At 34.2% G+C, this 17,665-nt stretch overlaps 1 protein-coding gene across 1 annotated transcript in view; it reads left to right on the top strand.

Annotated features, from left to right (window-relative positions):
• DMD (dystrophin) overlaps positions 1–17,665 on the top strand; it is a 1,739,631-nt gene that overhangs the window by 454,082 nt on the left and 1,267,884 nt on the right. Inside the window, exon 31 of the mRNA XM_068533304.1 lies at positions 2,950–3,120. Within this exon, the coding sequence (XP_068389405.1) occupies positions 2,950–3,120 (171 nt within the window). The remainder of the gene's footprint in view (positions 1–2,949; positions 3,121–17,665) is intronic.

Below are 17,665 nucleotides of genomic sequence, written 5' to 3'. Positions count from 1 at the left end.
AGAGAATTAGCTGTTTCAAATATAAATTATTGTCTGGGCCTTTTCTTTGCCTTGAAGAATTTGCACAAACTCTTTGCCTTTGCAAGAGTAAATTTAACATAAAGTAATGTAGAATAAATCACTTTGAATTTAAAACAATAAAAATGACATTAGAAGACTATTAGTGTCCTGATTATTATTAGTGTCCTTATTAGTGTCCTTAATTATTTTTACTGATAACTAATACTTATTAGTATTATTAGTGTCCTCTTAGTGTCGTTAATTATTATTAAGGAGTAAATGATTCTTATGATGATGTGAAGACCTATTTATCCCTGAAAATGTATATTTGGAAGTGTATGTTTATTTAACCATTTGGCACTGAGTAATATCATTAAAGCAAAATGAACGATGACTAAGAAATCATACTTAGCTTTAAAAGCATGACAGAACACAGCAAAAATGTGGGGCAGGCACTTATTTTTGAAATAAAGATTTAGAAACATTAGTGATAAAGGGAATATGTACAAATATCATATTATAAAATGGCAGAAGTCATGTATTCCTTTTCTGAGAAAAAATTGTTCATATTTAAATCTTCCAAGCACCTTCAACAATAGTGGTTTTGTTTTATGGAAACAGAGGATATCTTAATGTATCATTCTTTTTATGTAAATATACAAACCCTTCTATTTTAATAGTCTTCGGAATTTAAATCATTTTACTTGCCTCAGTTCAATATATATTACTTTTTTGTATTAGTCAGCTTAGGCTGCCATAACAAAATACCATAGACTAGGTGGCTTAAACAAGAACATTTTGTTTCTCACAGTGCTGAAGGCTGGTAAGTTCAAGATCAAGGTGTCAGTCTAGTAAGGACCCTCTTCCTGGCTGGCAGACGGCCACTTTCTCACTGTGTTCTCACATGGTGGAGAAGGAGGGGGAGTGGGAGGGGTGGGGGAAGGAAGGGGAGAAGAGGATAAGAGGGATGGAGGGAGAAGGAGGGATATCTTTTTCTTCCTCTTCTAGTAGGGCCACAATCCTATCTGATTAGGGTCCCACCCTGTGAGCTCATTTAACCTTAATTACTTTCCAAAGACTCTATATTCAGGTACAGTCACATGGGAGCTTGGGCTTCAATTTATTAATTTTGGGGGCATTTCAGTTCAGAGCATGACACTTTTCTTAACACAATTTTATTAGTTTGGTTAATATCACCAACTTAGCTTAATTGTTCAATGAATAAAAATAGAGTTTCTTATATCTAAATCTATTTAATTTTATTGAGTGATATTACACCTAGCACCCTAGATATAATAATACTTACAGTTCCTGTATGCTTTAAATTATATTACAATATACATAAATAGCAATATTCATTTTAGCCTCAAATGCTCATACTCAAAGCCTCAATACTCATGTCAGCCTCACTTACATTTTTAAGCATTCATGAAATAATGATTTCTACTACAGGTGGCACTATTTTTAATGTATCCTTTCTCCACCAAAAAAAAAAAAAAGTGTAAAACTCAATTTTCCTTAAGATGACAGTGTCTCCTGTTTTATTAAAACCTATTTATCTGGATATAAACAAAATAGAATAAATAAAATCAATAATGCATTAGCTCTGGGAAGATAGAATTTCTTTGAAATATTGAATCTAGAATTCTTTTTCTACCAATAATACATAGAAAAAATAACTATGCATAGGAACACACCATAAGGTGTATATTTTTTCTCCCACATACAAGTAAAATCCTTGCACTCAAAATGGCAGATGCTTTCACTTCCCTGAAGGGAAGAATAGAAGGGAAAATCCGTAAAAAAAAAAAAAAAAAAAAAAATTGAATTTGCAGCCTCAGCAACTAAACATTTTTTTTTTTTAATGTACACACACCTCTGTTAAAGAAACAAATTTTGTTGAGTATTTGGAATTTTTCTCAAAGTTTCAGGGTATTTATTTTCATTGCAGTATTTAAAATTCTTTAAAGATATCTTTGGCATTTTTTTCATGCTTATGGCTGAATTGTTATTTTGTTTGTAGAATATATAAGTGTGTGTATTTATATATACACACACACATATATATATGTGTGTGTATCTATATGTACACATGTGTGTGTGTGTGTGTGTGTGTGTGTGTGTGTATCAACAAGAGATAAGAGATTCTGGGCTTTTTATTCAAACAACCAACTCACAAGATGTAGGCACATCAGGAAAAGTGGTGGAGAAACACAAATTTGTTCATTCTCTGTGTGAGACCATGGAACAATTTGACTTTGAGGGTCTTAGTTTTAAACACTGAGAACTGGAACACAGGATCAAGTCATGATTTCTCTGTTAATGAGAGTGAAAATTTTGTTATGGTATCAAATTTTGTTGCCCCCTTTGGATAATAAATGTATATTTAAGGAGGAAGTGACCTATTCTTTGTGTTGTTTTTGTGCAAAAATGAGACACTTTAAAGATGCAATGACAATAAAGTTGGCTATTCTAAATATTTTATAAATATTTTTGCCTTTGGAGAGAAATAGTATTCTCTCCCCATTTTGATTCCTTACCAGTAAGGGCAAGCCTCATTTGTAAATGTTCTTGCCAATCTCTTTGACAGATGACTGAAGGGTTTCTAAAAGAAACGTGTCATATCTTCAGTTTGATTTATATCATTCTATTTATTTTAAAAAATTTGTCCATAATTTATTTTTTATTTATATTAGAGAAAATAATAATACCTTTTCTTTCTACCTGATGCAGGACACTATCTTTTGGAGAAACGATCTCATCTTCCCTAGACTGTGCTTATTCATTATTAATATTCAGAATATATAATTTTTCTAAAATATTATTTTTAAAAAGTAAGAAAAAGGTTATTTTAAAATGACAAAAATATGAAATTTCCAATTAAGGAGCTAAAATTAAACTTGAATTGAAAAAGTAAACCAAACTACATTTTATTATCATTCTTTTCAGGTAACAGAAAGAAAGCAACAGTTGGAGAAATGCTTGAAATTGTCCCGTAAGATGCGAAAGGAAATGAATGCCTTGACAGAATGGCTGGCAGCTACGGATATGGAATTGACAAAGAGATCAGCAGTTGAAGGAATGCCTAGTAATTTGGATTCTGAAGTTGCCTGGGGAAAGGTGAAACCTATATCACTGAAGGTTATTTTTAGCATACATGAAAACATACAGCAATATGATTTTTCAAGGAACTCTTAGTGTGCAACAATAATAGATTCATAAATATTATTGTGCTTCATTCTCCCGTTCCTCAAAAATTCATCAGTAGTTTAACTGTATATTTCAGGATTACAATAAAGCCAGTGGGAAGCTTTAGCAAGTGTCTCTCCAAAGCTTGTTTAGAATTAGGTAGCTTATGAATAAGTCCTTAAAAATATATACATCATTAGTCAGAAAGTCAGTCCAAAGATGAGATTCTATGTTCCCTAGCTTGCCTAAGAGAGACTATTCAGGTGGACCCCACAGCCACGAGGAAGGCAAAGATGCAGAGACTGCAGACAGTTGGGCAGGACAGACTCGCAAGATCAGCGGATTGTTGATGTCGCAATCATAGAAAAAATCTCATGGGGTCTGTATGACCGCTATCGTTTCCATCACCAAACGGCACGGGATTTCCTTTAATCCCCAGCTGGTAGATTCTTGCTGTTTCTCTGACAGCCAATCAGACATCATTGTTCTCTACAGTTCAAGGTCAAGGCACTAATAGCTTAATATATTTTTTTCAGTTGATATATTACTGCATTACTTAAAAGTGTGTTGATATAAAGTAAATAGTTGATATTAATAATGCGTTTTCACCTTAAACTTTGCCAAGCCTTTGGGCACTTAGAAAAAAATAAATCATAGCACACTCCGCCCCCTCATTTTTATAAATTAACAAACATGTGCCTGCATTAACTAGATGTTTAAGAGATCTGTGCTTTATTTTTAATTCAAGAAGCCTATCTAGATTATCCAAATTTGGGAAATTTTAATTGCATTATGTAAAAACTTAGTCATACAATGAGACCAAAACTGAAAACTGATTTTCTTTATGTAGATTCAGATGACAAGTAGATGTAAAAATTTGTTACATACAATTTTTGTCAAATAAACAGTAGGGAATAAATGTCTCTTTCTTCCCTTTCAGAATAGATTTGTTGTTAGAGATAAGATACTTACTTGCAGTTATTAGTTCAGGATAGTATATATTGTGAGATTATTAGAGTAGTGAGTGTATAGAGGGTACAGATTAGAAGTTACATTGGCCTTTTATTTCCCCTTATCACCCAAACAAACATTATATTTCTATGTGATAATTTAGTTGGGATCAATGACAATCATGTATTTAGGTGCAGGCTGGGCTGCTATAAGAAATAAGCCAAAATTCCATTTGCCAGATCTTAATCACATGATCATATCTAGCCTTCAGGGAGGGTGGCAAAAGATGGTCTCTATCGGGCTGGGTAGCCAGTGTGTCCTGCTGAAATGATGAGTAGGTCTTATAAATGAAGAAAGAGAGAATGCATTCTCGGGGACAGACAGCAGTTTTGGCCAGAGCAGTATCAACTTTTCCTTTCCCATCCTAAGATAAAGACAGAGAAAGTCCTGAATGATCTATCTATCTATCTATATATGACCTAGTGATGGCAGTTTCAACCATAAGTACTCATAAATAAACAAAAAAGCCCAGAAAATATTTATGATCTATTAAAGTATAAAATATGGTAAAACATCCATGGGACATGTAGAGGATTCATGAAAATGATCCAGGCTTCATTCTGTCATCCTTCCCTTAATGGTAGGGACAATATATTTGGTTGTTCATATCCAGTTTAATGGATATGTTAGTTTACTAGGGCGGCCTAACAAAATACCACAGACTGAGAGGCTTAAAGAACAGAAGTTTATTTTCTCACAGTTCTGGAGGCTGGAAGTCTGAGGTCAAGGCTTTGGCAGGGTTGTTTTTTTCTGAGGACTCTCTCCATGCCTTGTAAATAGCTGTCTTCAGATGGTCTTCCCTCTGTACATGCATGTCTCCCAATTTCTCTTATAAGGACACCAGTCATATTGGATTAGGGTCTACCCTAATGACCTTTTCTTTTTTTTTTTTAACTTAATTACCTCTTTAAATGTCCTGTCTGCAAATAGGGTCACATTCTGAGGTATTAGGGTTAGGACTTCATCATACGAATGTTGAGGGGACACAATTCATCCCATGTTAGTAGAGTAGCTTTCTAAATATAATGAGGAATGCTAACATAATGGTGCACAAAGGAGTAGAGCTATACATGAAGGGAATTTGAGCAATTCTGACTATAATTTATAACTGACTGAGGTGAAACTACAAAAGTATGCCACATATGAACTCAAAATTCCGGAGTCTCCATAAGGTCATTGAATATGTCACCTAAGGAGATATGTTTACTTTAGCCTCACCATAAAATCATTAAAATATCATAAGATAAAGAACTTGGCTAGGTTTCTAGATAATCCTTGTCATATTAGAAAGCTTGAGTGTTCTGGAGATGGCTCAGCTTATTGAGTCTATCTGAAGTATTTTCCATAAAACTCTGGAGCAATACTAATTTGAGATCCAACAGGAGAAAAAGGATAGAAATCTGGCATTTTTCTTTGTCTATATGATAATTTATCACTCTTTCTTGATCTTTTGAAACACTAAGCTGCTAATGATATACTTTTAGACCCCTTAGTGGTCAAATGAAAAGGATACACATTTACATCTTAATTACATAATTTTTTAATGAACGCATTTGGAAGGTGCTGAAGCTTTTTCAAAAATTACAGTCATATAGTAAAAACATGCAGCTTACAGATATAAAGCAGTCACATTTATGATAATGATTCTACTTTCTTAAAATGAAAAAAAAGTTAAACTTTCATATATGAAACCCCGTGACTCCTTAGTATATTCTCATTTCAAATGCTTTCTTGGTAGATGGAGAACTTGACTCAGACTGTTAGTCTCACCTGCCATTTCAAAAGATAAATGCCAGATTTCCTTTCAAAACAAATTCATTTATTTATTTTTGGTTTCTTTTTATTGAAGTATAATTGGCATATAACATTGTATTAGTTTAAGGTGTACAGCATAAAGGTTCGACATTTGCATACACTGTGAAATGATCACCACGGCAAGTCTCATTACCATCTGTCACTATGCAGAGTTACAAATCTTTTTCTTCTTGTGGTGAGAACTTTTAAGATTTACTTTTTTGGCAACTTGAAAATTTGTAATATAATTTTGTCAACTATAGTCACCATCCTGTACATTACATCCTCATGACTTATAACTGCAGGTTTGTACCTCTTTTTTTTCATTTCCCACGTTCTTTTTATTTTTTCTATAATGTAGTCAGTAGCACAAGCTTAATCACTTATTCGAAAATCAAGTGATGTTCTTTCCACCTCATGCATCATCACCAGCAATAAAAATCCTGAGATTGGGACGTTTCAGGCAGCATTTTGATACCGCAGTAGGTGGAAAAAAATCCAACTTTTTTTTTCTTTTGCATTTTAGTAGCCATTGGCATTTTATTTTTTCTTCCAGTTTTACTGAGATATAATTGACATACAGCACTATATAAGTTTAAGGTGTACTCCATAAAGATTTGATTTATGTACATCATGAGATGATGACCACAATATGTTTAGTTAATATCTATCATCTCATATACAAACAAAAGAAAAGAAAAATTTTTTCCTTGTGATGAGAAATCTTGGCATTGACTCTCTTAACGACTTTCATATATAATATACAGCAGTGTTAATTAATCACGTTGTACGCTATATCCCTGAGTACTTGTTTATGTTAAAACTGAAAGTTTGTATCTTTTGACCACTTTCATTCAATTTCCCCTCCCCCAACCCCATACTCTGATAACCATAAATCTGATCTCTTTTTCTATGAGTTTGTTTGTTTTTAAAGTATAATTGACCTACAAAACTATGTTACTTCCTGGTACACAATATATTGATTTTATATTTCTATACATTACAAAATGATCACCATGATGTCTAGTTACCATCTGTCACCATACAAAGATTATTATTATTTACTGTATTCCCCACACTATGTATTTCATACCCATAACTCATTTATTTTATAACTGTAAGTTTGCACCTCTTAATCCCCTTCCCCTATCTTGCCCCCATCTTCTGGCAACTACATGTTTGTTCTCTGTATCTATGACTCTGTTTCTATTTTGTTATTTATTTTGTTTTTTAGATTCCACATATAAGTGAAATCATATGGTATTTGTCTTTGTCTGTACCTCTTGAACGCCTCCTTCACCCATTCTCCCACACCCCAACACCCCTCCCCTCTAGCAACTACCAATCTGTTCTCCGTAAGTTTTGTTTTTTTGGATTCCCCATATAAGTGAAATCATATGGTATTTGTCTTTCTCTGTCTGACTTACTTCACTTAACATAATACCATCAAGGTCCATCCATGTTGTAGCAAATTTCAAGATTTCATTCCTTTTTATGGCTGAGTTGTATTCCAGTGTGTGTGTGTGTGTGTGTGTGTGTGTGTGTGTGTGTACACATCACATCTTCTTTATCCATTAATACATCAGTGGACACTTAGGTTGTTTTCATATCTTGGCTATTGTAAATAGTACTGCAGTGGACATACAGGTGCATGTATCTTTTAGAATTATTGTTTTCATTTTCTTTGGATAAATACCCAGAAGTAGAATTGCTGGATCATATGATAGTTTTATTTTAATTTTTTTTTGAGGAACTTCCATACTGGTTTCTGTAGAGACTGCACCAGTTTACATTCCCACCAACAGTGCACTAGGGTTGCCTTTTCTTTACATCCTTGCCAACACTTGTTATTTCTTGTCCTTTTGATAATAGCCATTATGACAGCTGTGAAGGGGTATCTCATTGTGGTGATTAACATTTCCCTGATGATTAGTGATATTGAGCATCTTCCCATGTGCCTGTTGACTATCTGTATGTCTCCTTTGGAAAAAAAAAAATATCTATTTAGATCCTCTGCTCATTTTTTAATCAGATTGTTTGTTTTTTTTCTTACTGAATTGTATGAGCTCTTTATATATTTTGGATATCAACCCCTTATAGATATGTGATTTGCAAATATCTTCTCCCATTCAGTCGATTGCCATTTCATTTTGATGATGGCTTCCTTCACTGTACAGAAGCTTTTTAGTTTCATGTAGTCCCATAGTCCCGTTTGCTTACTTTTGCTTTTGTTGCAATTGCCTTTGGAATCAGATCCAGAAAATATTGCTAAGACTGATGTCCAGAAGCTTTACAGAGTTTTATGGTTTATGGTCTTACATTCAACTCTTTAATCCATTTTGAGTTAATTTTTGTATATGGTGAAAGATAGTAGTCCAGGTTTATTCTTCTGAATGTAGTTGTCCAGTTTTCCCAACACCACTAATTGAAGAGACTGTCATTGCCCCCATATTCATGGCTCCTTTGTCATAGATTAATTGGCCATATATACATGGGTTTATTTCTGGGCTATGTTCCACTGATCTGTGTGTCTGTCTGTATGCCAAAACCACACTCTTTAAATTATTATAGCTTTGATGTATAATTTGAAATCAGGGAGCATGATGCCTCCACCTATATTCTTCTTTCTCAAGATTGCTTTGTCTATTCAGGATCTTTTGTGATTCTATACATATTTGAGGATGGTTTGTTGTATTTCTGGGAAAAATGTCATTGGAATTTTGATAGTGATTGCATTGAAACTGTAGTTTGCTTTGGGTAATATGGACATTTGAGCAACATTAATTCTTCCAATCCATGAGCATGGAATATCTTTCCATTTATTTGTGTTTTTTTCACTTTTTTCATCAGTGTCTTACAGTTTTAAGTGTATAGGTTCTTTAACTCCTTGGTTAAATTTACTCCTAGGCATTCTATTCTTCTTAATGAAATTGTAAATGGGTTTATTTTTTAATTTCTCTTTCTGATACTTTTAGTGTATCAAAATGCAACCGATTTTTGTGTATTGATTTTGTTCTCTGCTAAGTTACTGAATTTATTAGCTTTAAAAGTTTTTTGGTAGAGTCTTTAGGGTTTTCTATATGTAAAGTTATGTTGTTCACAAATAGTGACAGCTTTACTTCTTTCTTTCCAATGTGGGTGCCTATTATTTCTTTTTCCTGCTTAATTGCTCAGGCTAGTACTTCTAATACTTGTTGAATAAAAGTGGGGGGAGTGGACAACCTTGTCTTTTTCTTGATCGTAGAGGAAAATCTTTCAGTTTTCTTCATTATGATGTTAACTGTAGGTTTGTCAAAAATGGCCTTTATTATGTTGAGGTACATTCCCTCTATATCCAGTTTGTTGAGAATTTTTATTATGGATTGGTATTGATTTTTGTCATATGCTTTTCCTGCATCTACTGAGATGATCATATGATTTTTATTCTTCATCTTGTTAACATGGTGTATCATGTTGATTGATTTGCAGAGGTTGAACCTTCCTTTCATCCCTGGAATAAATCCCACTTCATCAAGATGTATAATCCTTCTAATGTATTCTTGAATTCATTTGCTAATGCTTAGTTGAAGATTTTTGCATCTATGTTAATCAGGGATATTGGCCTGTAATTTTCTCTTTTTGTGGTGTCCTTCTCTGGTTTTGGTATCAGGGTGATGCTAGCCTCATAACATGAGCTTGGGAGCACTTGCTCCTCTACAGTTTCTTAGAAGAGTTTGAGAAGGACAGGTATTAAATATTCTTTGAATATTTGGTAGACTTCATCACTGAAGTTGTCTGGTCCTGGACTTTTGTTTGTTGGGTGTTCTTTGGTTATTGATTCAGTCTCCTTACTAGTAATTGGCCTATTCATATTTTTTATTTCTTCATGATTCAGTCTTTGAAGATAGTATGTCTCTAGGAATGTATCCATTTCTTGTAGGTTGTCCAATTTGTTGGCATATAATTGTTCATAGTAGTCTCTTATGGTCCTTCATATTTGTTTGGTATCAGTTGTAGTTTCTCCTCTTTCATTTCTGGTCTTATTTATTTGAACCCTCTCTCTTTTTTTCTTAGTGAGTCTACCTAAAGGATTGTCCATTTTGCTTATCTTTCCGAAGGACGTGTTCTCAGTTTCATTGATATTTTATGTTGTCTTTTTGGTCTCTAGTTCATTTATTTCTGCTCTGACCATTATTATTTCCTTCTTTCTAATGACTTTGGGCTTTGTTTGTTCTTCTTTTTCTCTTTCCTTTAGGTGTAAAGTTAGATTGTTTATTTGAGATTTTCCTTATTTCTTGAGGTAGGCCTATGTTTCTATGAACTTTGAACTTCCCTCTTAAAACTGCTTTTGCTCCATCCCATAGATTTGGTATGTTATATTTCCTTTTGCATTTGTCTCAAGGTATTTCTTTAAATTTCTTCTTCGATTTCCTCATTGACCCATTGGTTGTTCAGTAGTAGGTTGTTTAATCTCCACATATTTTTACTGATTCTTTCTTCTGCTTTTTCTAGTCTTCTGTTGAACTCCTCTAGTGTATTTTTAAGTTCAGTTATTATAATCTTCAGCTCTTCGGTTTCTGTTTGGTACTTAAATTTTCTGTCTCTGTTGAAGTTCTACCTGTATTCATCCATTCTTCTGGGTTCAGTGAGCATTTTTTGACCATTACTTTGAAATATTTATCAGGTAAATTCCTTATCTCCATTTCATTGAGATTTTTTTTCCTGTGTTTTTTTTTTACTTCTCCATTCATTTGGAACCTATTCCCCTGTCTCCTCATTTTGCTTGACTCTGTGTTTGTTTCTGTGTGTTAGGTGAAACAGCTAATTCTCCCAGTCTTGCAGGAGTGGCAAGGAAAAAAAAATTAAAATAACAGGAATAAAACATTTTGGAATAATAATAGCGGAAATAAGATAAAAAGTTTATAATGGGAATTGCAAAGTTAAACGTTAATACTAATTTGAAATTCCTAAAGCCCAGTAGCTGTTTCATTCTATTTTTTTAAATTTTTGGCTGCATTGGGTCTTCATTTCTATTTGCGGGCTTTCTCTAGTTGCGGCAAGCGAGGGCTACTCTTCGTTGTGGTGTGTGGGCTTCTCATTGCGGTGGCTTCTCTTGTGGAGCACGGGCTTCAGTAGTTGTGGCATGCGGGCTCAGTAGTTGTGGCTTGTGGGCTCAGTAGTTGTGGCTCACGGGCTCAGTAGTTGTGGCTCGTGGGCTCTAGAGCACAGGCTCAGTAGTTGTGGTGCACGGGCTTGGTTGCTCTGAGGCATGTGGGATCTTCCTGGACCAGGGCTCAAACCCGTGTCCCCTGCATTGGCAGGCAGATTCTTAACCACTGGGCCACCAGGGAAGTCCCTCATTCTATTTTTAAATGCAACAATCTGCCTCCATCAGAGTAGTGATAAAGAGGGAAAAATTAATATTAAGATTTTGATAGAGTGGATCACTTCTAGCTGCATGGTCTGGACAACAGAGATGCCATAAGAAAACCACAACTGTGATGTTTGTCACTCCATGAATGATCACATATATTCCCTCTTTGTACTGTACAAATCTCTGATAATGGATTTTGCCAGGTTGAGGTCAGAAACACTGATGGCTCCAGTGTAGAGACAGAGACAACAGAAGGGGAGGGTAAGGCTAACTAGGGGAGGTTACCAGCACCTGGGGGAGTTGGAGTAGCAGCACTGTACAAGATCCCTGAGCTGTCATGATAACCCCTACTCTCTGAGACTACTACATGGGCATTAACAGTTTCACTTGCCAAAAGGAAAGGAAAGGTATCTGTCTTGTTCACTGGTTTTTCCCATGCGCATAAAATAGTATCTAACATGTAGTACATGCTCAATAAAAATCTCTTCGATATAATAAATTGTAATTTAAGAGATAAAAATTAAAAGAATGCCAAAGCGTTTCTTGAGAGAAGAGAAAAATGCTGATTTGCTTTCAAAGTTTGGTAAGTTTTAGAACAGATGGAAACAATCATCTGACCAAATGCTCCCATTTTATAGATAAGAAAATACAAGTCCTGGTATATAGCAAATCTGCAACTAGAATCCAACACCATCTCTGATTTTAAGGTATCTAAAGTGACAAAAAGCTATTCATCGTCCGCAATGAGAATAAAATACAGCATGGCTGAACTTGAAGTGCACAATATATAAGTCCACATAGAAATAATAAAATGAAAATTCTGTGTGCATTTATCACCTATTTTAGTCTGTAGTCTATTGCCACTGGTGTGATATTAGATTTTAAATATTGTTTGTTAATGTCTTAAAATCATGGCCCAGTGGTTAGAACTCTGTGCTTTCACTGCGAAGGGAACAGGTTCAATCCCTAGTCAGGGAACTAAGATCCTGCAAGCCACGCAGCATGGCCAAAAAAAAAAAAAAAAAAAAAGAATCACTTTGGTTATTTGGATATAAGTAAATCAATTCTGAATATCCCATTACTGGTCCCAGTCGTTTAGCATATGAATTGAGCACAGAAATATAACCATCGGAAAATAAATATTTCTGTAATTAAATAGAAGTTTATATCTCTGATGATCATTATGTCTGGAAAATATAAGCTTCAGCAAAGTTTAATCTACATGATTTTCTGATTTAACGGCTAACAGATTTCTTTCATTCTAATTTAATTTCAGTAGTCAAAAATTCAAAGCCAGTTAAATAAGTCAGCCACATTAAAGCCCTTTAATATTCACAGTGTTATCTAAAAATTAAAACGGTTAAATATCATTCCCTAGAAAAATAATTTTTGTCCTCTAATGGTTTAAAGGTTTAATAGTTTAACAGTTTAATCCATCAGCTTATTGGATAATTCATATTTACCATTTTACATAAATTGACCATTAGTTTTTATTAACAGTAGTCTTGGGATACCAAGAGTTACGTGTTAGAATCACTCACACACACACACACACACACACACACACACACATACACACACGCATAAATGTTGAGTTTAACTCAGGGTATTAAATAATGCAAAATAATTGATGTCTAAATAGCCACTTATGTAACAAGTCATGATTTTCACATTTATTTCAGGGACAAATTTTTATAATAGTCAACAGTAGGAACAACAATTATAACTTTCCTCAATTATCCTTCTGCTGTCACTTCAGTGCTAAAATTTAATGACAGTTAACCCACTAAGATCTCATGACATAATGTATCATTCTGTTTTGCCAGTGGTTCTCAGCATTGGCCTCACATTGAAATCACCTGGGGAACTTTAAAAGCCTACCAGTGCTGAGGGCCTGCCCGCAGAAATTCTGATTTAATTGGTCTGAGTGTGGCCAGTGTCTCTAATATTCAGCAAAGTTTGAGAACCACTAGCTAGTGCAGTACAAGCAGTCTTACGAGATCTACATTCAGTTCAGCCAATGATGTCCTGTAGTTTTTTGTGTTTTTTTTTTACAATTACCTTTCATGGTTTAAAGAGATCTGGCCTCTGGTCCTAGATTATCTGGATAATTGCATCAACTCATCACTCCCCTTAGCTATAAAAGCATGAGAACTACTACTTATTTCTACAGTCTGTCACACTATCATTCCCATGAAAAATTACATATCTTTCTTAAAGAGAGCACAGTAATTTATCTGTGAAGTGAAATAACACTAGCAGATCATTAACTTGGTACAATGAATGCATCAAGCAGCTGTTACTTAGAAAATAGAACATCTGTTAAATGCCACTGGAGTCACTATTCACTGTCATTATAGTTATAGCTATAATTTCTGTTCTGCATATTCTGCTTTCATGAAATTCTTTTTTAATAGGCAATGCATTATTAATAAAAAGTCAATACACATTGGTATAAAATCCACTATTTAATGTTTTATATTCTTTTAAAATTTATCATTTATTATTGCATCACATTAGCCTAATAATAAAATATGTTCGAATCCTTGGACCATGGCAGAGTAATGTAGGACCTGAAAAAACAATTAATATCATGTTTTATCACATTTAAGACAGATTGACTGATACACTGTTGATTTAATTACAGCTATTGTGGATCAAAAGAAACACCACCACCTTAAATGTGAACATAAATTGTACGTTTTATCTCAATTTCAGAGACCTTAATATGTGACAAATGCACACCTTAGAATTTCAGTAATGTGGTAAATTTGTTCACTTTCTTCCCGTGAATATGTTTTGTAGCTAAAGGTGAAAACTCTCTCCCATTTCTGATGACCAGAAATGGTATAATATTTATGCACACTGACTGAAGGCAGAATTCACTTGGTGCGGGTAACCTTTTAAAATACCTTTTTTGGGTGTGTTAGTTAACTCTTCATCCGTATAGTGGGAACTTGCACAAGAGATAAAGAAAGATCAAATAAACAGGAATTTTGTAGCATCCTAGTAAAGGATGGAAAATATATGGAAATGGTGTTATGGCACACATTTGACTAAAGGTGGGACTGAGTGAAGATAGAATCTATGGGACAGGGGACACCTAAGAGATAAAAAAAAGGGGAGAGGGATGAATTGGGCGATTGGGATTGACATGTATACACTGATGTGTATAAAATTGATGGCTAATAACCTGCTGTATAAAAAAATAAAATAAAATTCAAAAATTCAAAAAAAAAGAATTCATAAAAAGAAAAGGGGAGAGGGTGGGAATAGTAGGAAATCAGATTGAGAAGCTATCCTAAGAATATAAATCCATCAGAAATTCCAGGAGAATTTGTGGCAAGCATTGGACCTCTGAAAATGTGAAATGGGTGAAAGAGAGGGTCAAGCCCAAGTGGGTTTTGTTTCTCTGCCCCTGTTAGAAAGTATCTGTGGATGTGTTCCTATGGGACCAGATAATTAATCCAACACTTTTTACTATTTTACCTTTAAATCAATTAAAGATGTTTCCATCACATAATTTTATGATCAACAGAGATGACAGAACAGGTTTTTCCAGCCTGCTACCTCATCAGTGAAGAGAGTTGATGAAGCTGATAGTGGAATCCTGAACCTCTCATGCCATTTAAAATTAGACTCAAGTGATTTAACTTATAGGTATGAGGGATGAATCAGAATGTAGTTTCCATCCTTCACATGAACACATGGGTGGGTGTTTTAATTAGGAGAAATTAGCCTATGCTACCCATTTCTTTTATTATAAGAAAATTGTTCTAGCATTTAAAAAATTGCTATGGCTATGAAAAAGTAGAGAGCAAATTTGTTTCTTTAAAATCATAGAGGTTAGTGTTTAATATTTCGACTATTCTGGAGCTATCAAATGTTACAAATTAAAGATATGGAAAATAAAGAAAAATGTTAGATATTGTGGCAATTGATATTTACATTGAGTTCTACTCTTATCTGACATTTTTTTTCCTGTATGATAAAACCCCAGAGCACCAAGTAGATAGTTCACATTAAGCTGCTGTTGAAACTCCTGTAACTAGACTTATGACCATGTCATAGGTCAAAATAAAACCGTCCATAATTTTGCTTTTAATTCAACCTTAAAATTGATCCTAGAATCTGTCACACTACTGCATGATTGAACAAACTAAGAGAGCTGATTTACAATTTATTCAATTTAATCATTGAATTTGAACTTGCCCATTCAGAAGGGTAGACCTTCCCAAACCCTCTCCAACCCTCACCTCATAAGGCAACAGAAGAAACCATGTGTGCTGAGGATTGAATGCCTTTTAAGAGGAAGAAGTGTATTTTCAATTCTTTCTCCCCGTCTCACCAACCCCATAAATAAGTCTACCTTTCTTAAAGAGGTAAGGGTATAGAGAGAATGGCAAACACAGTAGCTGTAGTTTAATTCAGTAATTCAGTTCTCAATACATCTGCAAGTATAGACACTCTTCTGTTAAGGGAGACTTTTAGAGCGTGGCAGAATGGTTCCTTGACATCATAAAATACATGTTTTTAGTTTCCAGTGAGTACCCCATATTCCCCTTTTGGTGGCTTTTGATTCCAACCTTCGTACTTTCTCATCATGTTATACTTTGTCTTTAGTCAGTCTAAACCATCCAATCCTTTATGGTAAACTCTGGTTTCAAGTATCACCTCTCCCTTGAAGCCATTCATGCTTATCCCAGCCATGAATTATCTTTTCCTCAAAATTATGTTCTTTCTAATATGAAATCAAATTGTTTGCTTGTGTTTCACCTTTTCTCTGCAGCTACACTTTAGACAGCATTAGAGCAAGGTATGCAGAGACTGCCTCCTTCCTTATCTCTGGCAGTGAATGGCACAGTGCAGAGTGGGTATTAAGCATCTAATGTACATTGACTCATTGAAATTTAAGTTAGATCTTCACAGAGCAAGATCAGCATATTTTTTAAAATCTAAGATCCTGTTATTTGTAAGCCATGCCATTAATTAAAAATGCTCTTGTGGGGGAAAATAAAAAATCCATTAAACGAGCACAATATTTTCCTAACCAAAAATAGCATTTATACAAATGATTCAATACCAATTTACTCTTGAATACCACATGTAAAGGTTTGACTTTAGGTCTTTTTACAGTAGGAGTGTAAATTTTCTCCTGATTCACTTTTGGCCATAAGCGGTTATAAACTACCACAATGAACACTGGTTTTTTTTCAAGCTCATGTTCATGATGGTGTTAACTTCAACATGTTTGAGTTTTATCTTATAACATTGAAAAACAAATGAAACCAGAAATTAGTCCACATTTCCTGTTTTCTTGTTCTTATTAACTGAATGAAGTATCACTGGACATTAAACATTTTCTCTTGAAAATTAGCTGGAGAATTTGGGTAGATTCTAATGCATAATAGTTGTTTGTGACCCATTAACTGTTTGCAACAATATTTCCCAAATTCAAAACTTCTCTGATCTCTTCTGAGATTTGGAAATTTCCACTGCCTTTAATCGCATTGCCTGGCTTAGAAGGGACAAATGTCTGTGTACGCAACAACTTTTTGTATCAAAGCTTAAGCATAGTATCATCTTTCTGAAGTTATTTTAAGAGATAGTTAGTGATCCAAATATAAATTAAGCTTTAACTTCTTTAACTTTGTGAGGTGTTACCTTTACGAGTAAATGAACTATAGTGACAAGGCACTAGTCTGGAATATAGGAAGTAGGAAATGCTCATTTACATATATTTTCATATTTTTGTCATACTCAAATATAAGTTTTATAAGGGTAAGGACTTTGTGTCTCTATCGTTTTATCCACAGTGCCTAGAATAGTGGCTACCACGTATGGTTGTAAAGATTGTGTACTACACAAGGGTGCAGGCAAAGGGAATGAAAGAGCTGGAATCTAGCCCATGAGCACTCACAAGTCAAACTGCAAAAGGGCTTTTTCCACCCAAAGATGGCATTTCTCATAATTTCCTAAAAGACACTAGGTAAAATCACCTACATCCCTGCTGTAATAGTGACCCATTTAGCAGGAGCTCAGTAACATTTGTGATTAATACATGAAGGAATTCCTTTTATGAATTGCTAAGCTCACTCATGTGCAACAGATGACACCTACATTACAAATAGCCCTTTGCATGGTAGCTGATAAGTTCATTTAGCATTAATTACCTTAATTTCATATATTTTTTATTTTGAAAAAGAAAAACAAATAGAAAAGCATATATTAGAATTGAAGAAACAGTGATTGTCTTTTGTATAGAAATTATTTTATACCATCTTTTAACCTCATTTATTCCCCTGCTTATTTGATAGC

This window comes from Eschrichtius robustus, chromosome X (assembly GCF_028021215.1).
Source record: "Eschrichtius robustus isolate mEscRob2 chromosome X, mEscRob2.pri, whole genome shotgun sequence".
NCBI classification, from domain to species: domain Eukaryota; kingdom Metazoa; phylum Chordata; class Mammalia; order Artiodactyla; family Eschrichtiidae; genus Eschrichtius; species Eschrichtius robustus.
The sequence above is the reverse complement of the archived record's forward strand: the minus strand, read 5'-3'. Positions and strand labels throughout refer to the sequence as shown.